A 23,110-nucleotide genomic window follows, 5' to 3' on the forward strand; every position below is an offset into this window, starting at 1 on the left:
TTTCTGTTTTTGTGCCAGTACCATACTGTTTTGACTACTATAGCTTTGGGAACTGCTAGTAGGGATTATCTTTGGGTGGAGATGGACTTTTTCCTCTTCATGATTTTGTGTATTGACAGTAAATATGTGTAACTTTTATAATCAGGAAAAGCATTTTCCTTAAAGAAAAAAGGGGGAATCCTGCCTGTCCCTCAAGACTGTCACCCACTAAGACTCCCCAGATCCCAGCCAAAATGAATCTTCTATAACTTCATTATTGTGCTTTTACCTTGTATGATCATATTCCTTCATATTTGGCATTTGCATAGTATTTTTCTTCTATGCAGTTATAAATTCATGCCTAACAACAATAACCATAATTTCCAGGCTTAGCTTTTCAAAAAATGGCAGCTCTCTCACTTGAACCTGATAATACTACACACAGACAGGGCAGGTCTAGTCTCCCAGGCTCTGATTTCTTGGAGGGCAGGTGCTGGGAGTCTTTGTCACTGTCTCCCAATGCCAGCCACAGTGGGTGCTCACTGTGCACTTGCTGGACTAAATAGAATTCCTCTCCCCATTATAAACTTGTTTTCCAGTCAATCCTGAGGATGACTGGATGGCAGCATAAATGCATTGGGTGATGGGATTTCATGGGTGCACGTGAGGCCTTTTCCTCTCTCCTGAAACTGATGCCATTACCCCAAGCCCATAAGGATGAATTTTCTGGGTTAGGGTGTTCCTGCCCCAGTTAGAGTGGAAAGTGTCTCTGGGGCCATAATGCACTCCCCATCACATCACAGAACATCCTCGAAGGCTGCCGTGAGAGTCACAGACGAAGTAGAAACCAAAGCCACACAGGGAGCTGGGAATAGGGTGGGGGTGGCAGTCCCAGAGGCCCAGTGCACCGCTTCTCTGCCTCCTGCTTATGACTGGAGCCATTACTGGTGTGGGTAACGCACACTTGCCAAGGTGTGAAGCGTTCTGCAAGAACACAGAGCCTGGAGTTGGGCTTCAGTCAGTAAGGGGATCTGTGGGTGGGGTGGGCATGGAGGATGCAGGTACGAATCTCTCTCTCTATTGGCCTTTCTCTTTGTGACTTGTGTCTTTCTTCTCCTTAAGCAGCTGGTGAGGAAAAGAGAAGCCAGGGTCTCATTTTTCCTCCTTCACCCCTAACATACACACCTTAAAATAACCAGCAGATAGCAAAGTAGGAACCAGGGGAAAGGCAGCCTGGGGAGGTTGCAGAAGCTCCCCCAAGACCCAAACGGGGAAGCCTAGTGCCACCCCAAGGCCCAGCTCACCAGTTGAAAGGACTTTATAGAGATTTAAGGCCACTGTAAATTTGGCAAGCACAAATCTCAATTTCCAAACTAATTGAAATCTATTTTTCTTTCACTCCTCTTTTGAGCTCCCATTCTCCTGAGATTCAGGCAGAAACCCAATCTCAGTCGAGATGGCGTTACATCTGAGTTCCAGGGAACTTGCAACGCTAAGGCATTACGTGCAGGGGTCGGGGAGTAGTCTTCCGTGTTATCTGACCTCTCAACACTACTCAGGGGTCCCTCATTCACGATCTCATCACTCAGCTGCTTCTTTGCCTCTCCAGGCACGGGAGCTCTTCAAGGCTGCCTAAGGTCCAATCTGCCTGGACTAGAGCCCCGTGAAAGCCTTGCTCTCCAAGGATTTGCTGGTCCTTCCTAGAGCTTTGGCTGGGGACACGGCACAGGGCCCTCTCTCCAGGTCCTGAGACAGCCTGGTTCCTCTCAGTGTTCTTTCCAGCCCCACTCCAGGGGACTCTGTCGTAGGTAAGGAGTTATAAGCAGGGGTGGGGAAATATTTGTTTGCTAGGGCTGCCATAACAAAGCACCACGAACCGGGTGATTTCAACAGTAAAAATTTTGGTCTCACAGTCCTGGAGACTGGAAGTCTGAGATCAAGGTGTCAGCAGGGTTGGTTCTTTCTGAGGGCTGTGAGGGAAAATCTTCCATGCCTCTCCTCTGGTTTCTGGTGGTTCACTGGCAACCTTTGGCTTGGAGAAGCATCACCCCGACTTCTGCCTTCATCTTCACATGGCGTTCTCCCTGTGTGCACGTCTACCTCTAAATTCCCCCTTTTGTAAGCACACCAGTCATACTGGATTAGGGGCTCACCCAGCTCCAGTATGACCTCATCTTAACCAATTGTCTATTTCCAAATAAGGTCACATTCTGAGGTACTAGGGGTCAAGACTTCAACATAGGAATCTAGGAGGACATATTCAGCCCGTAACAGGAGGCGGGCAGGGCAGTTCATGGGGAAGAGGAATGATTCTTTTCTCCACTTACTCCTGCGCCTCCTCAGGATTTGTATGTAAACAATTTGGCTGTTCCCTTGGGACATCATTCCTTTAAGGGTTTTAGGCTTTTGAAACCAACCTTTTTTTCATTCTGCTTTCTGCCCTACTGCAGCCCTTCCCTGAGGTGTTGGATGAACCACACTTCATCATTTGAATCCCAGCAAGAGCAAAAGGAAGAAAATAAACCAGTCACTATCTCAAAGATGCTGTCCTGCCACGTAAGTAAGCATTCCTTTTCCTGGAGTGTTGAAAAGAGAGGCTAAGAGGCCAGAGGAGCTTGTGGGGGAGGATTTGGGGGTTTGGAATTCCAGTTGTGTCCTCTTTGGAGACAAGAATTGACAATGAGCAGTTGTTCCCTTAGCAAGTAAGAAAAGAGGGACAAGCTTTTTCAAAAACATTTATTTTAAAATTTTACATAATCTTTGGGTAATTCAGAATTAGCTTAGTCATGATTCAGAAGTTTCTGAGACTGACGTCTCAACTCCAAACCAATATCAATAGCTTATCTGATTGATGGAAGGATTCCAGGACCTCATGGTATAGAATGAACAGATGGCTACTGAAGAAAACAGAACACCTTAGAGACAGTGGCTTTCCTACAGGACTCGGTCATAATTTTTAAATTACCTGTCACAAATATTAAACATCTTATCAGACTAATGATAATATCCACATCTTATTTGCATTCTACCAGTTTCCATGTAGAGAAAGCACAGAGTGAAATTAACTTGATCCCTTAATAACAACAACTAAAAGCTAGCATCTACCCAGTGTAGTCTTAGTGTCCACACCAACATCTCTCTCCTGATGATGGAATGCCACCTTCCTCTGCACTCAGTGCTCATGATTCAGAGATTGTGAGGAATTCATGGGCCCAGAGACATGGAAAAGACTCATGTTGCACAGCAGCCAGTGGCCCCAGTGCTCTGCCCATCCCCGAGCAGATCAGGCCTAAGCTGCAGGCAGGGAGGAGGAGGGGCACGTTCTGCACCCTCCACTCCCTCGGATGGTTTCCAGGGTGTTCTAAGCAGGGTAGGTGTAGTCTCCCAATAGGACATTAACTTCCCTCAGGACAAGGCCCCCTCTCTGGCCTTCAAAGCAGGGTCATGCCCAGATGTGAGCACAGAGAAGGTCCTTAGTAAAGGAAGGGAGGAATGCAGCATGTACTGAGCACCTACAATATGCCAGGTAACCGTCACAGCACCTGTGAAGCAGGCTTATCACCCATTTTACAGATGTGGAAACAGAGGCTCAGAGAGGAGAATTTGCCCATGGTGGCATATCGAGTAATAGGGGAACATCACTTTGAAAACCCAGGGCTTCTCACTCCAGAGCTCTTTCTACTGCCTCCTCAAGCCAGTGGTTTGGCAGCGAACGAGGATTCCAGCTCCAAAACAGCTGGTCTGGAGCTCAAACATTCGAGGCCCTTGAGCACACAGGGCTAGCTTTGGGAGTCCAGAAGCCTGGTCCAGTCCAGTGTGGCTCCCCATCGGGGGAGGGGACTTAGCACAATGGTCCAGGGAGTGAGTAGACAGACCACAGTGGGTAGGCCTCTGCCTGGAGACTCTGGTGTTGCTCCCTTGCAGGGAGGGGTGGAGGGTACAGCAATCTGATACACCTGGTGAGAATCAGTCATGATCTCCAGGGTTCTGACCTCTGAGAGCTACTTTTAAGTCCTAGGAAACCCCATTCCCAGTCCCTGAGAGACCTTTCACAAAAGGCCCGTGTATGTCCAAAAAAAAAAAAAAAAAAAAAAATGGGTGCGGGTATCTTAAAGTGGAAAATGCTTAAAAGTAATTTTGGAGGAGGAAGAGTAAAGGGAAAAACAAGATTGCAGGAGGAGGTGTGGGGGTAGGCATCCAACAGGAAGACCTGGATATGGTGTGCACGCCCAGCGGGTAGGCTAGGCTCAGAGCAGGCGAGCCTGGGGAGATAGGGCTTTTGGCATCTGGCTTGCCTGGCATCTGTCACGGGGCTGCACTTGCTGCCTCAGACATGAGGGAGGGGCTTCCTCAAAAACTAACTTGAAGCTCATGTAAATTCAGGCAGATCTTAGCGGATAAATATGGGTAATAAAGGCAGAAAGGAAAACACATCTCAGATGACTCGGACAGAATCTGCTTGACATGTTCTTCCTCTTCTAAAATCCACTCCACAGCCCCCAGCTCCATGAAGCCCTCTATGACCCACTGACACAGGAAGTGTGTGGCCCCTGCTGGTGCAAAGATGGCAGCACAGCAAGCCCACCACCCTGCAAGCCCCCAGGGCACTGAGCACGCCGAATCCATTCAGTCACTCGCACTGAGCTGTAAGCAACTTGAGGATGGAGACTGTACCTTCTTTTCTGTACTCTCATCTCCTCACACATGGAGAGGGCTGTGGGTGCATCAAGACCCTTTGCTCACCAGCACCAAGGCCAAGGGCCGCCAGACCAGCGGAGTGATAGGAACACTGCCTCTCCCAGGGCGTGGACCTTAGGAGCAGCTTAGTAGTTCTGGAGGAACTGACTGTGTTTCCTATGCCTTGTGACACTTACTTGCCCCTCAGAGGCACCTTGTAATGGGCACAATCATAATATGGGAGAGTTTGTTTAAAACATGAAATCAGTGTCTAGGTGTAGATTTCAAGCGTGACAGAGCACTGGTTTGCAAGAATAACACCATTCCAGTGGGGAAAGCAGCCCAGCTTTGGCAGCCCTGCTGGGAAAGGTGGATCTCGCATTTACCTGTGCGGGGGAGGGGCAGAGAAGACTCTGACTGGAAGGAATCCTAGGCGTGTGTACGTGAGTGTGGTGGGAAGCTCTCGATTCACACAGCCCCACGACAAAAGGGCAGGCTGGGCCTGGGTCCCTGCCCTTGGATTCCTGAAGGTTCTTGCTACCTGGACTGCAGGCGGTGATCACTCAGGAACAGCCTTCCTGGGCCCAGGGCGGCCAGGAGACCAGCTGTAAAATGCCCGATGGAGAAGGGTGGGGGGCCTGGCCGGGCAGCTTACGCTCCGCAGCGAATGCTTCGGAAGCCAGGCAGCGTGGCTTTTCCAAGCAGGTAAATGTCGTCGTCCGTGCCCCGGTTGAGGTGCTTCACCATGTTCTTCTCGAAGAGGAGCGGGTGGTAGGCGCCCATCGTGCAGGCGCTGTCGAAGAACTTCTGATAGTAGTAGCACACGTCGGTCTTGCGCTTGGATGGAAGAAACTCGTAAATGTCCACCTGGTCACACAGCGTCATCATGATGATGATGCCTGGAGAGGCGAGCAGAGGTGAGTCCTGCCCGGCAGCCCGCCCCAGCTCCCCAGAGTGCTGCCCAGGGAGCCCAGCAGCTTACGCCCCCACATCTGGGGAGGGGTCTGGCTGGAGTTCCTGAGTGTGATTCCCAGTCTGAGCTGTTCTGGGAAGCCAGTCCAGCAGGCTGTCCCTCTGGGTGCAGGGCCCTGTGCACCTTCGTAGGGTTCGTGCTGCCCTGCTCAGCACCCAGGTCAGGGCCTGGTGCACAGCAGGTCCTCCCTGAACACTAATGGGTTGGAGGGCTCCATCATCAATGAACTGATGACTGTCCATAAGCTATGTGAAGAGACAGGACAACGTGACTGAGGAGACGGAACCATTCCGTGCAGATATTACCTTCTAGCAGCTCTGTAGATGGTAACTTGGGAGGCGTTTCTTATATCAGTACCCGGAGGAACAGCGTGGGGAGGGAAGGCTTCGTGCCTCAGGTGGGAGGAGGGACCGTTGGCACAGGAGCATGCCGTGGTCTGTACTGATGCGCTCTGCTCAGTCAGGCGGGAGACAAGAGCCGGGAGGGTGTGGCCAGGTTGTGCTCTCAGGGAGGGTACAGAACACTCAGGGTGCAAACCCAGCAAGAGGTGGGAGACGCCTGCCACCACCCACGCTTGTCCCCACCTGGCTTGCTCATCTGCTTGGGGCCTCAGGTTCTTCATCTGCCCCAAGGGGGTGATTTACCCACGCTTCCTACCACATAGGCTATCGTTAGGATGCAATAACATCATGGCTCTAGACTGCTTTTGTCAACCATAAATATAGGGAATCTTTATGATGAACAGTCCTCACTAACAGCAAAACTGTAAACTGCTAGCAGCAACTCTGTTCTAGAAGAATCAGACATGGGAAAAGCCCCACCTCTGCCCTCTGGCTGCCTCCTGGTTCAGTGGGGGAGAAAAGACACCTCTGCAACTAACTGATGAAGGCACAGCAGAAGTGCTTCTAGAGATGATGGGAGGGAGCCCTCCATGAGAGAGGGTCCTGGTGCACCTCCCGGAGCACTGCTATGGGGCCTGGCAGGGGCTCTGGCCATGAGGGCTGGGCAAGGGGGAAAGCCTGGCGGTGGCGGGAATAGCATGGGCAAAGGCAGGCAGTAGGGCAATGAGAAAGTGTCCCAGGAAGCTCTCCATCTACTTCTGCTCAAAAGGGGTCCAGGGAGAGCCCCCTAATGCACCCATCCAAAAGTGGAAGAGAAAGGCATGAAGACGATGGGATGCTGAAAGCGCTTCCATCTCTTTCTATCAGGAAATGCCTCTGATAGTAAACACTTATTTGTTCGTTTGCTCAAGGAACGTTTAGCTCAGGGCTATCCTGCACCAGACCCACAAGGATGAGGCAAACGCAGTCCCTGCCCTGAGGGACTTTGCAGTCCAGTAGGGAAGATGGGTGGGCCGGGACCGTGAGGTGGGCGGGGGGGGGGGGGGGGGGGGGCGGGGAGCCGTAGGCAGCCCTGGAGGCTCGTGGAAAGTGCCCGTGGTCCAGCTGAACTCAAAGTGAAAGGGAGGGAAGGGCAGACGGGCCATCAGGGTGGAGAGGTGTGGAGTAGGTCCAAGAAGAAAGTCTGTAGCCAACATGCAGGGCCCCCAGCACTCTGACCCCAGCCCACCCCCACGTCAGCACCCACAGCTCCATTCGTGGCCCCCAAACCCGGCTAAGCCTCACCGCTCAGGCTTCTCTCAGGGCCACGACTAGGGTGGTCACTAGGGTGAACAGATTTTTGAAATTCTGAATAAAATATTATTGACTCTTCCTTTTTCCACAGATTTTAATATGGCCCAGGACAATAATGACATTATTATTGATCCTGTCTTTATCTAAAATTTTGATATTTTGTGTATCATAAAATTTTGCAGTAATTGTGATTTTTTAAAAAAGATACTGTATTAAGATATCATTCGTTTCTGAATTTCTTGGCACCTCCTTAAATCGACACCTGAAGCAAGTGCTTCGCTGGCCTCATCCGAGTCTCAGCCCTGCTCCTCCTGTTTTCTTGCCGCCTCTTGTCTGTGCTTCCCGTTTCTCCATCTCCACCTGCCAAATCCTCCCCTCTCCCAGGCCTGGGCCAAGTTCTCAAACTGTCCCTCTGGAAGGGGGTCCTCTCTCCTATGGCAACGGGCTGGTCACTCTTTCCTGGCACAAACTGAACGTTGCCGCAGACACCTGACTGAACTCTCCCACTGGACACCCTGAAATTAAGGAGGCGGAGTCTATCTTATCGACCTCTGTGTCTTAGCTGGAATTTGCCTCAGCGTACAAACACAGCCAAAACCTAGCAACTGTGTGGTGAACGAACAAACGAATGAACGAATGAGACCCCAGTAGAAGGCTAATCTGTTCTAGAATCAAGCACAAGAGGTCCTTCCCCAGACATGGACTCACCGAGCATCCCAGAAGAGGGAGGGTTTGGCTGAATCTGCTCGGGGGAGATTTCTTGAATGACGTCCCACAGCTCCCAAGGCATCTGGGGCTTGAGGATGTAAAAGGGCTGATCAGGATGAAGCTTACGATAACTCTTGAAGCTATCGAAGAAACTGTAGTCGGGATTCTTGTACCACTGAAAAAGAAGGAAGAGGTCTTCTCAAGGAGAGCAACGTGCCAATGCCACTGCTGCCCCCAGGGGGTCATCCTCGTCTGAGGACTTGAGGGGAGGTGGGGAAGGACCAAGGCAGACTCCTGAGGCACAGACAATTCCGGACTTCAAGCTCTCACTCGATAGTGGGGGAGCCAGCACTGTGCTCACCAAGCTTTGAGCTTGTTGACCCTGGAACGGCTTCAGACTTCAGGATCCTAGAATCTGGGAAGGATATCAGAGCCGAGAGGGCCTCTTGGCCCTATCTAACCCCACCTCTCTTTTAAAGGGGTGAAAACGGGGGCACAGCTTGCCACATCTGTGGATTCACAGTCCTTGACCTGACCCAGGCAAATTTCAGTTCTAAGTGAGATCAACACAAAACTGGAAACTGAGGTAGTGAGAGGACAGTGCCAGGGATACCAGAGCCCATCAGCTATTGGTGTGTCCAGCATAAGAATTAAGTGTCCCAAGAACAGTGCTCTCTGTCCCTCCTCCCTAAAGCCATTCTCCTGTGGCCACTGCCACAGCCCGTATCAGGGAGAGGCCCGTATCAGGGAGAGGCCAACTGACGTGTGTAACGGTGAGAGGGTCATTCTGGAGAAGCTAGACTCCAGCAGGACTGAGACTCTTTCTCCTTCCCTGGAAAAGCTGATGTTGCAGATCTGGGCCCTCTGCTTAGCAATCAAGTCCCAGGGAAGGTGACCCCCCGACATGCACACATATTCTGTTTTCCTCCTCTGTACAATGGGAATAACCATGCTTCTGCCTATCTACTTCTTTATGTAGCTACGAGAGTGAAATGAGAAGCATCTGGAAATTGGAAGTGTGGGAAGAGTGTGGTAATATTACGTATAGAAGTGACAGTAACCACTGTCTATTCCTGCTGGTGCCCGTCAGGAATAATAATTGTATTACATGAACACAATCCACCCCAGATGGTGGGAAATCCAGCCACTGTTACAGCTGGTACAGACCATAATTGGGAGACAAATACATGGCAGTGCAGGGTGGGCATGGCGAGCACTGGTACAGGACAGGAATCCTTCTGAACTGCTAGTCCAGAAGTGGGGTGCCCTAAAATGGAAATAGCCAGCCCTCAGTGTGGTCCACGTCAGCCGTGACTTTAAAACCCAGGACCTCAGGGAAATCTATAGACAAACAGGTGACTCAATCCCAATTTCCCATGGACACCCACTTACCTTTGGGATATCTGAATGGTAAACAGACGGGTCCCATACAATTAGGATTCCTTCATTGTACAAACTGTCTTTGAGGAAGCGCCCTTCTGTGGTGACCAACTGCAGGAAGAAACAGACAAGCTGTCACCTGGACATTTACATGTGACTGTTGGCTTGTAGTAATACCTGACACATTATAAGTACCACCTGAGGCCCCAGAGCCCCATGAAGCTTCTGAGTTTTGGTGCAGCACTTAACTTAAGAAGAAGGCAAAGATGCCAGCCAGAACTGTGTGGGCCTGAAAGGACATTTTGTCATAATTCATCAGCCATAGAGTAGAAAGGGTTCCACTCAGACTTTTGAGGTTGTTGGAGCCAAGGGTACAGTGAAAATGGCTCTGGGTATAGTCCCCTGCAGTCATACCTTATATGGGAGTCGTGGGGGTGAGGTTTAAAGTCAGAATCTCATATAACCAAAATGATCTCTGAAAAGCCCTTCAGTCACCTATAAAGTTCAGCACGTAGTTATTACAAAGCATGATGGAGACGGACACAGGACATCTCAGAATCTAATACAGGCCATGGTTTCTGCAGCACTGGACCAGATGCCAGTATCTGTGGTTGAGCACCAAATGAAGTAGTCGGCTCGTGTGGAGGGACCATGGCATATGCAGAAACATACGCTTAAATGTGAGAATCTCACCAGGCTGGGGCAGTGATCACGTGCACCGTGCTGGGGAACCAGCTACTGCTCCTCTCCTCCCCACACTCCCAGGCTCCCCTGCTGTCAGGCTGGCCTGGGCAAAATGTGACTGTGATAAGACTCCATGGGACAGATCAGTTTTGCAAAATCCATTAACAGCCTTTTAAAAAAGCAGAAACTAACACACCATTGTAAAGCAATTACACTCCAATAAAGATGAAAAATAAAATAAAATAAAAATAAAGTATTTACTGTATACCCTTTGACTCAGTAATTTTACATTTTGGCATTTATCCTAAGAGAAGCTAAATTTGGGAAAAAATTATGAACAGAAATGTTAATTAAAGTACTTATCAAAATATGAAAAGTGTGGCAGCAGAAGGTGAAAACTACTAGACTTATTACAGAAAGACCTGGCTCAGTTCTTGGCTTTGCCACTCGTCTGATGACCGTGAGAAGGTCAGACAGTCGCCCTAGGCCTAGTGCAGGTAACACTGCCCTGCTGTCTCAAACAGGAGGTGTCTTGAGGATCAAATGCGGCACAGGAGTGAGTGAGAAAGAGAGAGAAGGGGCCCCGAAGGCTTAGCAATGAAAGAAGCTGTGTCCCTCTTAAGGGACAGAGTTGTTTTGTGTGATCTGCTGTCAGTCACCTTAAAAAGCAGGTGGGAGATGATGTTGCCCAGGTGTAAAATGAACAAATGGCAGAAATCAAAACAAGAATTGACTGGAATTGAAAGCAAGAATCACAACAATAATCCCTCCCCAGGAATTCCCTGGCGGTCCAGTGGTTAGGACTCGGCGCACTCACTGCCTGGGGGCCCAGGTTCAGTCCCTGGTTGGGGAACTAAGATCCCCGCAAGCCGCACAGCATGGCTCCCCTCCAAAAAAATCCCTCCCCACCTCGATCACTCACCATCACGAGGAGGCTGAGACTTAATCAATGTCCCTGCAGTATCTGAAGAATGACTATGGGAAGATGGGTGGTCTGTACAACCAAGGATGGCAATTTGCCAAGAGCCTCTAAGGTCATTCAGCTACCCCATCCCCACACCTTCCCCCAGACGTAGGAAGGTCCTGGGAGCCTGAAGAATATCATCTCATTTCCTCAGTGTATCTTTGAAACAAGAACTATTGGTGGTGGGCCCACCCTGGCCAGAGATTGTGCAGTTGTACTGCGTGCTAAGGAGCCCCCAGGCAGTCACAGGGTGCCAGAGTGAGGATGGCCATGAGGTAAGTGAATGTTAAGGGACAAATAAGACTAGGCAAGTCAAGGGAGTGAGGAGGGAGAGGGAAGAGGACCTGGACAGAAGAAACGACGTGTGCAAATCCCCAGATGTGAGAATACATGGCAGAGACTGCTAGGTGTCACCCCATACCCATCCTCTCTTTCCTCCTTGGTAACAGATACCTCAACACATGGCTACCTAAAATAAAGACTACCTGAAATAAAAATTTCCCAGCCTCTCTTACAGCTAAGTATGGCCATGTGACAAAATGTTGGCCAAAGGTGTGTAAGCAAGTGTGACTTCCAGGAACTGTTCTTAGAGTCAGGGTTATGCCCTTCCTTGTTCATTCCTCCTTCCTGCTGGCAAAAAGTGGATGTGATGGCTGGAGCTTGAGCAGCCATCTTGGACCATGAAGTGCAAGTCACGTGTTAGAATGGCAGATGCACAAGGGAGTAGAAGCTTGAGTTCCTGACTCTCTGGAACACCATACCAACTCTAGACTTCTTTTACATGAAAAATACATTTTTATCTTGTTAAGCTAGTGTTGAGAGGCGGGCAGAGTATTCCTGTCACTTGCAGCCAAACCTAATTCTAATTAGTAGAGTGAATAGCTTTTTTGGGAATTGCAGTTTGTCCAGTGGCTTAGATACAAAAGGAGGGCCAGAAGGGGTCAGAGAAGTGTAGGCAGGGGCCACACCAGGGAGCTTAGCATTTCCTCAGTAGATTACAGGACCAGTGAAGGCTTGTAAGTGAGAAGAATCCAAACTGACCCGTGTTCTGGACTAGAGTTTTTACAGAAAAGGAGATCAGATAGAAGCTGCTGCTATAGCCTAAGTAAAAAATGATGGGGAAATGAAAAAGAGTTACAACTGTCAGCTGTAGGCTTGTAGACTAACTGGTTGTTGAAAGTGAAGAAAAAAGAGGTCAAGGTGACTCCTGGACCTCAGGCCATTTCCTAAAATGAGAACTTGGAAAGAAGAGCAGCTGGTATGTGCCTTTGGGAGTGGAGTGGGGATTTGAAGTTCAAGGATGAGGCAACTGACCTGGAGTCCCACAGGTGAGCGGCCATAGGAACTAGGAGGGGCCCCACACCTTCCAACATTAAGCACTGTCCTCTTTCTGTGGAGAACACGGTAACTCACAGCACAGGAATTCAGCACTATAGTCCAAAGGCAGAGTGTGCATCCTGGCAGACAGGGCTTTGCAAGGTAGACATGTTTGAGCGGGTGACAGGGAGGCCCCAGGGGGAAGTGGGACACCCTCACACTATTTTTTACATGACTTTCATGACTGAACTCTACAATTTCACTCCCTGTCCCATCCCACTCCACCCCCCATTCAAAAAAAAAATCTGCTGGTATATTGAAAGTCTAAGCCTTAAGCTATGCTTCTTTCTGTGCAGAGGACCTGACACCAGGTGATTTATCCCTACTCACTTACCTTCTCTGGGCCCCAGGTGCCTTATTTATAGGACATGACCATCCTGTAAGTCCCTGCCTGGGTGACCAGCCATGTCTGGACAACATCTCAGTCTGTCATTTGTCCAACTGCAGCACAAGTGACTTAAAAATAAAGCTCTTCTCAGATGCTCCTGTACTCACCCACATGCACAGTCTGACCTGAGTTCAGGGATCCCCAGGGCCTCATGATGAAGAAAGCAAGTCATTGCCAGAGCAACGGAGCCCCCAGGCAGTACATGCCAGGAAAAGACTACACTTGGGAGATGGACTGTTGCTGTTTAGCAACCTGTTTAAAGTAAACTTTGCAGTCATAAAGTAAGAAATAGTCACTGCAGAAAGTTAGAAAATACAGGAATCCACGTGCACGCGCCCGCACACACACACACACAATCTATCTACATACATATGGAAGAAAATAATCATGCATAACTGCATTCTTCAGATATTCCCAGTGTGAATATGTGAGTCTTTTATCTTACCAGATCTTTCTTCCCCTCTGTTATGAACTGAATTATGTCCCCCTGCACCAAATTCATATGTTGAATCCCTAACCCCCAGTGTAACTATATTGGAGATGATAGGGCCTTTGGAGAGGTAATTAAGGTTAAACAAGGTCATAAGGATGGGGCCCTAATCTAATAAAACTGATGTCCTTATAAGAAAAAGGAAGAGACAGCAGAGATCTCTCTCCCCCCAACCGACATGCACATGAGATGGCATAGAGAGAAGGTGGCCATCCATAAGCCAGGAAGAGCCCTTGTCAGAAACCAACCTTGATGACACCTTGGTCTAGTATTTCTGGCCTCCAGAACTGAGAAAATAAATCTCTCTGTTTCAGCCACCCCATCTGTGGTGTTTTGTCATGGCAGGCCTAGGAAACTAATACACTGTGTGTGTGTGTGTATGTGTAGATATTGATATCTCTTAACTATAGAGCTTAGGCTTAGTGGTTTTGTTAAACTCAGACAACAGTCCAGTTCGATGTCTTCTCGCTTACCCCTCACAATATTTCCAAGCCCCAAACAGGGCTTGAAAAGGAAACTGAGAGGTTATGAAACTGGCCCAAGATCACACAGCTAGGAAGGGATGGAGCTGGGTTGCAAATCAAGGTATGTCTGACCTCCCACTGTACTAGGCAATCTTTCAAAAATGTTAAGGGACGATAAAGTAAAGTTTGTGTTCTGGCCACCAGATTTGCAAATTTGCCACAGTTGCAAAGCTAGCTAGTGCTCTAGGAAGACAAAGAGGTCTTCAAGGTCTTCCGTAGACCTGAAAAATGATATGAAGGCTCTGGGCCTTAAGGGAAGGCCTGACCATTGTAAACTGGACCTGGACAGGGAAGTGCTAAACAGAAGGGCACCACAAATTGAAACCCACCACAAACCCCAAATCAGAGGGGCCCGTAATTCTACCTAGAATCACAGGAAAGGTCATCCAAAGAACCATAATATATTAGAGGAAGTAAATGTTGGAAAGTACTTAAATGTTCAAGCAAAGGAGATTGAAAGAATAAGCTGTGAAACTCCCCCACAAAGCAGTACTATGCAGCTGCAACAAAGAATGAGGAAGATTTCTATGAACTGATATGGAGTAGTTTCCAGAAGGTACTGGGAAAAGGCAGACTGTAAAAGAGCATATATAGTCTACTACATTTTTGTAAGGAGTAAGGTGAATTAAAACATATATATTTATATATATATTTGTCTTTACAAATAGAAACATATAAGTATAAATCACACAACAGTAGTGAGTTACCTACAAAGGGTGGTGGTGAAACAGGGTAGAAGGAATTCAGGAGTGAGTAACACTCACCTTTTTGGATACCTTTTTGGATAGTTTTGAATTTTGGAAGCATGTTAATATTCTGTGTTTTTTTTTTTTAGGTAAGGAAAAGGAAAACCTAGAACTGGAACAAAATGAATACAGTTGAATTTCAAATGAATTCATAATCGAAGTGAAGAGAAACAGAAGGACTAATCGAGGTAACTTAGGGTTACCTCATTATTTGGCCATATCCCCTCAGTCTTGGGCAGGGTGTGAAAGAGAATTGCAAACAAATCCTAAACTTTGATAGGTTTGTTTTATGTAGAGATATGCAAAACAATTTTCAAATTACTTTAGATGTACTATAGATATGAGCAAATAAATCAGTGTGCTGATGTTGTTAGAAGGGGGATTCTCACTTTGAAAGAAGGGGGGGGTTACAAATACACAATGGGGAAGGCAAGGAATACCTTCGTGTGGAAAGACTGAGGTATCAATTTAAGTCTGTCATTTCTAAAATAGGTATCTTTGCATGTATATACATGTGTCTATGTAGGTGTGTATACATACACACGTATGCATATGTGTAAATGAATGAATACACATGTATGAGTATTGTGTGTGTACATGCATATATTTCCTCTACCTGCTGAAAGGGCCAAGAAGCAAAGACAACCTCGTTAGGCATGAACATATCTAGTACCTAGATCTTGGTCTCTAATACCATTTTTCACTTAAAGGAACCAGGGCTCCTTGGGAAAAACTGGCATATCCCAGAAGTAGGGTAGGATAGTATGGGGAAATAAAACTTCCCAGGATCTCTCGGCACTCCTGCAGAAAGCCCCAGATTCCTGAGACTTTATAAACAATGAGAATAAAATCTATAGCTATTTGTCTAGTTAATTGCTCTTCTCTGACTCAAAACATAGTAAAACTTCACTTATCTCCCCCAAGAAGCTAAATGGTTACAGCTCAGACTATATCTCTAGGTTAATACAAATATATTCTAAGAGACCAGGAAGACCGGAGCAGGAGGAAAGAGCCCAGGAACTTAGGGACAGCTCTAGGTAAGTTTATTTATATTCCAAAGGGCTGGAGTAAGAAGGGGACTCTTTTTCAGCTACCTCCTGCCTTTTATAAGCAAGGGAAAAAAATGACTTATTTTTTGTCCCTTGCTTATAGGGTACCTGGCTACTCATGTAGGATAATTGGCCTGGCTCTTATTGCATTGCACTAGGAATAAGAATGTAAGCGGAGACTAATGCACTTCTTACTTACTCTAAGGTATTTAAATAAGAAATCTGTCTCTGAGCCAGAACACTTTGTGCATTCAGGATAAAATTAATAAAGATGAAATATTAAAAACCCAACAGATAGGTTACAAAATGAACTGGAACATCTTGTTAAGCCAGAAAGTATAGAAGTATTTTAAAAAACGATGAGGGCATGCATGTCATGGGGAAACAAGAGCCAGCTTGACGGAACTCCCACTAGCCAGATCTGGGACAAGTTGAACACCTAAGTAGTTCAGAACCGTAATGAATTAGAAACCATTGAAAATATAGGAATCTCTGAGTTCTTACCAATAACAAATACAAAAAGAAAAGAAAGAAAGAAAGGGAGGGAGGAAAGGAGGGAGGGAGGGAGGGAGGAAGGAAATAAATGGAGGAGGAGAAGGGAGGCTTCTTGCTTATAATAAAATTCTGAGTGCCAGCTGGATTACATGGAGAAGGGAGAGCTGAAGTTAAAAGACCCATCATTTTTCAGCCATCATAGTAAAGGCTGGCTCAGGCAAAAGTGATCGATGAATGTTAAACGTAGGAGGGAATTTTGATCTGGAGCAGAATAATGGCACAGTATTAAAAGTGTTCACTCATAGACCGCAAGGGAAAAATGTAATTATACAGTGGCCAAATCAAACAACACCATATCCAAGCTGAAGGGCAGATGGACACTGGATGCCTCCTGATATGATGCTCTTAGGAGGATACAGTGTCATTTGTGTAGTTTTCCAGCCAGGAATACAGAAACTGAATTTAATACTGAGAAAGCATCAGATAAACCCTAAATTTTAAAAAACTTTAAAGAAGGACTTTATTCTTCAAAAATGTCAGTGTCTTAAACGACAGAGGATATGGAAATATTCTAGGTTGAAGGAGACTAAAGAGGCGTAACAACTAGATGCAACACGTGATCCTAATCTGGATCTTGTGCTAGAAGAAAAAATATGCCATAAAAGACATTATTGGGTCAATTAACAAAACTGCAATGCAGCCAGATTAAGGTATGGTATCAGTGTAAATGTATGAAGTTGATAACTATATTTTGGTTACATAAGACATATTCTTAGGAAGTACACATTAAAGTATTATCTTGGTCAGTTCAGGCTACTATAACAAAATACCACAGACTGGATGCCTTAAACAACAGACATTTCTTTGTCACAGCTCTGGAGGCTGGAAAGTCCAAGATCAAGGTACCAGCAGATTCAGCTACCAGGTGAGGGCCCACTTCCTGGCTTGCAGATGGCTGCTTTCTCCCTGTGTCCTCACATGGTAAAAAGAGAGCAAGCTCTAGTCTCTCTCCTTATTTTTTTATGAGGACAGCAATCCCATCGTGGAAGCCCCTCCCTCAAGACCTCTTCTATACCTAATTATTTCCCATTTGCCCCGTCTCCAAATACCATCACATTGGGGGTTAGGACTTCAACATATGAATTTGGGGGAGAAACATTCAGTCCATAACTTTCTACCCCTGTATCCCCCAAAATCATGTCCTTCTCACATACAAAACACATTAATTCTACCCCAACATCCCCAAAAGTTTTAACTCATTCTGGTATCAACTCTAAAGGCTGAAGTCCAAAGTCTTATCTAAATATTATTATCTAAACCAGAAGAGAGCAAAACGATTCAACCTGAAGTTAAACTGTTCTCCTGCTGTGAACCTGTGAAACTGGATAAATTATGTGTTTCCTAAATACAGTGGTGGAACAGGCATAGAGTAGAGATTCTCATTCCAAAAGGGAGAAATTAGAAGGAAGAAAGAAGTGACAGGTTCCAAGAAAGTCTAAGCCTAGCAAAGTACATACCATTAGATCTTAAGGCTTGAGAATAATCCTCTCTGGTTTGATGCTCTGCCTTATAGACGTGGTGGGGCATCAGTCCCACCTGCGTGGCTCTGCCGGGTAGGAGTCACTCCCCCAAGGCCCTGGGCAGCTGCCATATGGCCTACTGAGGTCAAGGCAGTGCCCTGCCCCCTTTGAAACCAAGGAGGCAGCCCTGATGGTCTCTGAATCACCATTGGGTTCATTCTTCCCTTGTCTTGAAGAATGGTATATGTTTGCGGGCAAAGAGCTCTATAGTTTGGTCCTGTAGAATCTAAGTCTGACAGCCTGCCTTCATTTTGTCCTGTATCCACACTCGTTCAGTTCACACTAGCAGTGTTTCTGCTGGGGTGGCTGATTAGGTCTGTGGTTCACTCCCACACTGACCTTTTTATCAAATGCTTGTTGGGCCATCCTCTTAGTTTTTTTCAGAACAAGTTTTCTCATTTTTTGCAATATAGATAAGCTGAGAATTTTCCAAATCTTTTAAGTTCTGTTTCCTTTTTGCTAAACAATTCCTTCTTCAATTCATTTCTCTCCTCTCACATTTTACTAAAAGCAGTCACGAGGAACCAAGCCACTCCTTCAGTGCTTTCCCTAAGGCAATTTCTAAAAATTGCCTCAGCTAAATATCCAGTTTCTTCACTCACAAGTTCCACCTTCCACAAAACATTAGAACACAGTTCAGCCAAGTCCTCTGCCACTTTATAACAAGGGTCACTTGTTCTCCACTGGTCAATAACATGTTCCTCGTGTCATTTCCATCTGAGAGACCACACCAGAATGGCCTTTATCATCCATATTTCTGCCAACGTTCTGTTCATGATTATTTGTCTTCTCTAAAAGGAGGTGTTCTCGGGCTTCCCTGGTGGCGCAGTGGTTGAGAGTCCGCCTGCCGATGCACGGGACACGGGTTCGTGCCCCGGTCCGCGAAGATCCCACGCGCCGCGGAGCAGCTGGGCCCGTGAGCCATGGCCGCTGAGCCTGCGCATCTGGAGCCTGTGCTCCGCAACGGGAGAGGCCACAACAGTGAGAGGCCCGCGTACCGCAAAAAAAAAAAAAAAAAAAGAGGCGTTCTCTCCAGCTCTCCTCTTTTCCTTCTGAGTCCTCACCAGAATTTCCCTCTGTCTGTATTTCTAGTGTGCCCTTCAGAACTCCTCCAGCTTCTACCAGTTTCCCAGTTCCAAAGCCACCTGCACGCTTTCAGGTATTTGTATAGCAGCACTCTGTTTCTCGGTACCAAAAAATCATAGTCTGCTCAGGTTGCGATAACAAAATACCATAGACTGGGTAACTTAAACAACAGATATTTATTTCTCATAGTTCTGGAGGCTGGGAAGTCCAAGGTCAAGGTGCCAGCAGATTGGTTCCTGGTGAGGGCCCTCATCCTGGCTTGCAGATGGCCACCTTCTAACTGTGTCCTTAATGGCGGAGAGAGAGCGAGCTCTGGTCCCTCTTCCTCCTCTTATAAGGATCCTAATCCCTTCATCATGGGGGCGCCACCCTCAGGACCTCATCTAAACATAATTCTCTCCCCAAAGCCCCACCTCCCTCCAAATACTATCATATTGGGTAGTTAGGGCTTCAACATAAAATTTGTGGGAGAGCTGTAAACTTTCGGTCTGTAACAAATATTTAGGGCTTGATGTCTGCAATGTATACAACTTACTCTCAAATGAAAAAAAATATGAAAGATGGATAGATCAGATGATATAGCAATGGGGTAAAATGAAAAAATAAGTGAATCTGGATAAATGGTATATAGGCATTCTTTGTATTTGTCATATTATTGCAACTTTTCTGGAAGTTTTCAAGTATTTTCAAATAAAAAGTTTAAAAAAACGAAGTTTGGAGGCAATCCACTGAGTGAACAGAAGGTTCTTTGGACTATATTTCATTCAACAAATATTTCTTGCACATCTACTACGTAATGGGCACTATCCTGGGCACCTGGGCATTGGGCATCAATGAACAAAACAGGCCAAAAATGCCTCCTCTCATAGTGGGAGAGCTAAGTGATAAATGAGATGGATAAATTATATGATGGGAGTGAGAAAACATGGACTTAGAACGTGTCACCAGAGAGCCAGGAAAGAGTCCTGGACAGGCCGTTACGAAGGCTTCAGCCTACATGGGCCTGCCATTGTGCTCTGTGCAACTGTACAGCTCACCTTCTCCTCTCAGGCCTCAGTTATCTCATTTGTAAAATGAAACAATCAGGCAAGACCCTGAGCTTCACAAAGGCAGGGAGCATGTCTGTTTCTGTTTTACTGCTGTTGTTGGCAGCTGAGTTCTAGCCCTGTTCACAAAGTCTGGCATGGAGCAGGTGATCAGTAATTCATTCTGAAATGAATGGCTAGTTGATCTCCGAAGTCCTTTTCGGCTCTGGGATTTCCAATACCATTTGGATCACCTTAAAGGATGTCATGTCACTTCAGACATCACATCTTATTCCACAGATATTAGAAGGATAATGAGGAAATATGAACAACTTTATGCTAACAAAGTCGATAACGTAGAAGAAATGAACAAATTTCTTGAAAGATATAGACTAACGAAGCTCGGGAAGAAGAAACAAGTGACGTGAATAACCCTGTGTCTATTAAAGAAGTTGAATTTGTAGCTAAAAACCTTCCCACAAGGTAAATTCTAGGCCCAGATGACTTTACTGGTAAACTCTACCAAACACTCAGGAAAAAAGTAATACCAGTTCTACACAAACCCTTCCAGAAAATTTTAGACGAACCATTCCCAGCTCACTCTACAAAGACAGCATTACTCTGATATCAAAAATACAGACAGACATAACAAGAAAGGAAAATTACAAACCTATATCCCTCATGAACACAGATGCAAAAATTCCTAGCAAATGACCTCAAAGTGTAGACATTTGATGACTGAGTGAGATTCTGATGTAAGCACTGGTTGTGCGTGGTGACTGAGCTGAAATGTGGTGTGAGGTCAGATAGCAGGTTATTTTAAAGATAGCTATTTTCCACAAATTAAATATAGGTTTTGAATGTTCCCTTCAAGATTCAGTAGTGCCCTCACAGAAAGAACTCCATGCCAAAGAACTCCAGGCCGGGGGTATCGGCCCCACACTGGAGTACACCCTGCTTTTTTTTCATTGCAGTAAGAACACTTAACATGAGATCTACCCTCTTAACAAATTTTTAAGTGCAAAATATAGTACTGTTAACTATCGGCACAAGGTAGAGCAGATCTCTAAGAACTTATATATCTTGCACAATTGAAACTTTATACCCATTGAATAGCAACTCCCCATCTGTCCCTCACCCCAGCCCCTGGCAACCACCATTCAACAATCTGCTTCTATAGAATATTACTCAGCATCAAAAAAGAAGGAAATTCTACCAAATATGACAAATATGGATGAACCTGGAGGACATTATACTGAGTGAAGTAAACCAGACACAGAGGACAAATACTGCACGATTCCACTTACATGAGGTATCTCAAATAGTCAAACTCATGCAAAAAGAATATACTCTGCTTCCGCACAGCACCTTTACTGGTTTTGTGTGTGTGTGTGTATGTTGGGGAGCGGGGTGTGTCTTCTTCTCTTCAACTAAACGGAAGCCCTTATGAGGAGGAGAGCGTTGCATTCTCCTGCTCTTCCCCCATACTAGGCAGGGTCTCGAGGGAGCTTATTCGATTGACTGAATGGAATCTAGGTAGCTGGCTGCACACCAGATGGATGGGCTACACAAGGAAGAGAAGACCAAGGGCAGCTCTGGCACGTTGAAAGCCACTTATGACCCAGAGGTTTGGAGTAAGAAGGCACCCTGTGTCCAATATCATCAAGTCGAGCCCCTTCTGTGTTTCTGAAAAATATCAGCGACCTAGAAACGCTTAAAGAAAGCTCAGGGGAGTTAATGTACCACCGGCAAACAAACCTAGATCCAGATCCACCTCTACTGCTTAGTTTCTGTGCTACCCTGAGTAATTCACTTCAACCCTTTGAACCTTAGTGTCTTTATCTAAAATGGTGTTTTGTGGCCACACCTCACAGAGTTGTCATGAAATGTGGTAAGACAGGTATGGCCCTTAGACAACAGAAGTATTTAGTAAGTGGCATCAGCTAATATCTCAAGCCCCATTAAGTGATCTGGCAATGCCCTGGGTGAAGTCCAGTCCACGTATCACTATGCACAGGGTGTAGGTTTTCTCTTCCCAAACCTGTACAAGAGCTTCTAAGGAAGCCACTGGGCCCAGCAGGGGCTCAGCTGAGTCTCACGAAACCTTTACACTTAGAGTCACAATTGAATTTGTTTAAAGACCCACATTTAGCTCTATGTGGTTTCCCTATGGAATCTCATAACAACACCTGGTACATAGATGCCTGCGTAGAGCTGCTGAAACTTCACGGTATGACACCATTCTCTTTAAAAAGCCATCTTCTCAATTAGAAACCACCTCTTTGTTTTCCATGGCTTTGTCACAGGCCAGATGCACAAAAGTCTGTCCTCCGCATGTGAGGAGGCTGGGAGCTGAACAAACAAAACCGGGCCCAGCTGCCGTCCAGAGGAGCTCTCCCTCTGGGAAGAAAATGAGCTGCTCAAAGGCACAATTTACCAAACCCACAGCTATTCCCCCAGGAACTCTGGGGTGCCAGGTGCTGTCTGGGTGCGATGGTGGGGACTCAGTTTGCCCAGAAACAGACACAAAACAGCTGGGATAACCAACTGGGACAAAAGATAGAGGAGACAGACTGCCAGCTTCCTAGGATACCAATATGAGAAAGGGCCATAATAGAAGGGCATCAGTCACATGTCAGTATCACAAGGAGCAAGGTCACGCGGCTGCCCGTGACCAGTGTCAAAGCAACAGGCTTGATGTTTAGAGCCACTTACAGGAAGAGAGGAAGGAGGGTCAGCGTGCCTGAAGAGGATGGGAAGGGCTTTCTTGAGAGTGGACTGGGCACCCTGGGAAGCCATCCACCCCCTCTCAGCCCTGGCAAAGGGACCACAGCCATGCAGAAGTGCAGGAAAACATGCTGCACCTCAGTGGAGAACTATGCATTGTCTGCAGCACTCCCTTCCTCTTTATCAGATTCTAATCCCGTGAGAGCTGTTTTGCAGCGCGTTGTAAGTTGTAGTGAACTACAGACACGCTTATTCAACCTTGCCCAGTAGAGTTTCAGTTAAATTCCCTCTTCCTCCTGCCCACCTCGTGACAAAAAACAGTTGCATTCCTTTATTCAGATTTTGTACTGTTTTGACTTTTCCTCTGAACCGGTTATAACATCTGCCTGGTTCCCTCCTCATATGAATAAAATAGACACTATGATAGTCATGAGCTTACTTTTTCCTGAAAATTATCCTTTAATTTTCTCCCTTCTGCTGGGCACCTCTGAAGCGTCCCCAAGCTGGCTGACATCCTTGCTGGGAGCCAAGATGCCCACTTGCCTGGGAAATGGGAGGGCACAGTGACTGCCCAGCAGACACAGGCAGGCCTTCACGCTGCACTAGGGACAACGGCCACCCTTT

General features: G+C 46.6%; 1 protein-coding gene and 1 long non-coding RNA gene across 9 annotated transcripts in view; one reads left to right on the forward strand and one right to left on the reverse strand.

The window, feature by feature from the left end:
• The window catches only part of LOC138842658 (uncharacterized), an 82,226-nt gene extending 79,692 nt beyond the window's left edge, over window positions 1-2,534 (forward strand). Inside the window, exon 3 of the long non-coding RNA XR_011377388.1 lies at window positions 2,430-2,534. This is a non-coding gene — a long non-coding RNA (uncharacterized lncRNA). The remainder of the gene's footprint in view (window positions 1-2,429) is intronic.
• A 204-nt stretch (window positions 2,535-2,738) lies between these two features.
• The window catches only part of ST6GAL1 (ST6 beta-galactoside alpha-2,6-sialyltransferase 1), a 137,700-nt gene continuing 117,328 nt past the window's right edge, over window positions 2,739-23,110 (reverse strand). For all 8 annotated transcript variants that reach the window (XM_060298302.2, XM_060298297.2, XM_060298296.2 and 5 more), the window contains 3 exons: window positions 9,364-9,462; window positions 7,972-8,146; window positions 2,739-5,555 (listed from right to left, as the gene is read on the reverse strand). In XM_060298302.2, the coding sequence (XP_060154285.1) occupies window positions 5,308-5,555; window positions 7,972-8,146; window positions 9,364-9,462 (522 nt within the window). In that variant the 3' untranslated portion in view covers window positions 2,739-5,307. The remainder of the gene's footprint in view (window positions 5,556-7,971; window positions 8,147-9,363; window positions 9,463-23,110) is intronic.

The sequence above is a fragment of the Globicephala melas genome, chromosome 4 (genome assembly GCF_963455315.2).
Source record: "Globicephala melas chromosome 4, mGloMel1.2, whole genome shotgun sequence".
NCBI classification, from domain to species: Eukaryota; Metazoa; Chordata; class Mammalia; order Artiodactyla; family Delphinidae; genus Globicephala; species Globicephala melas.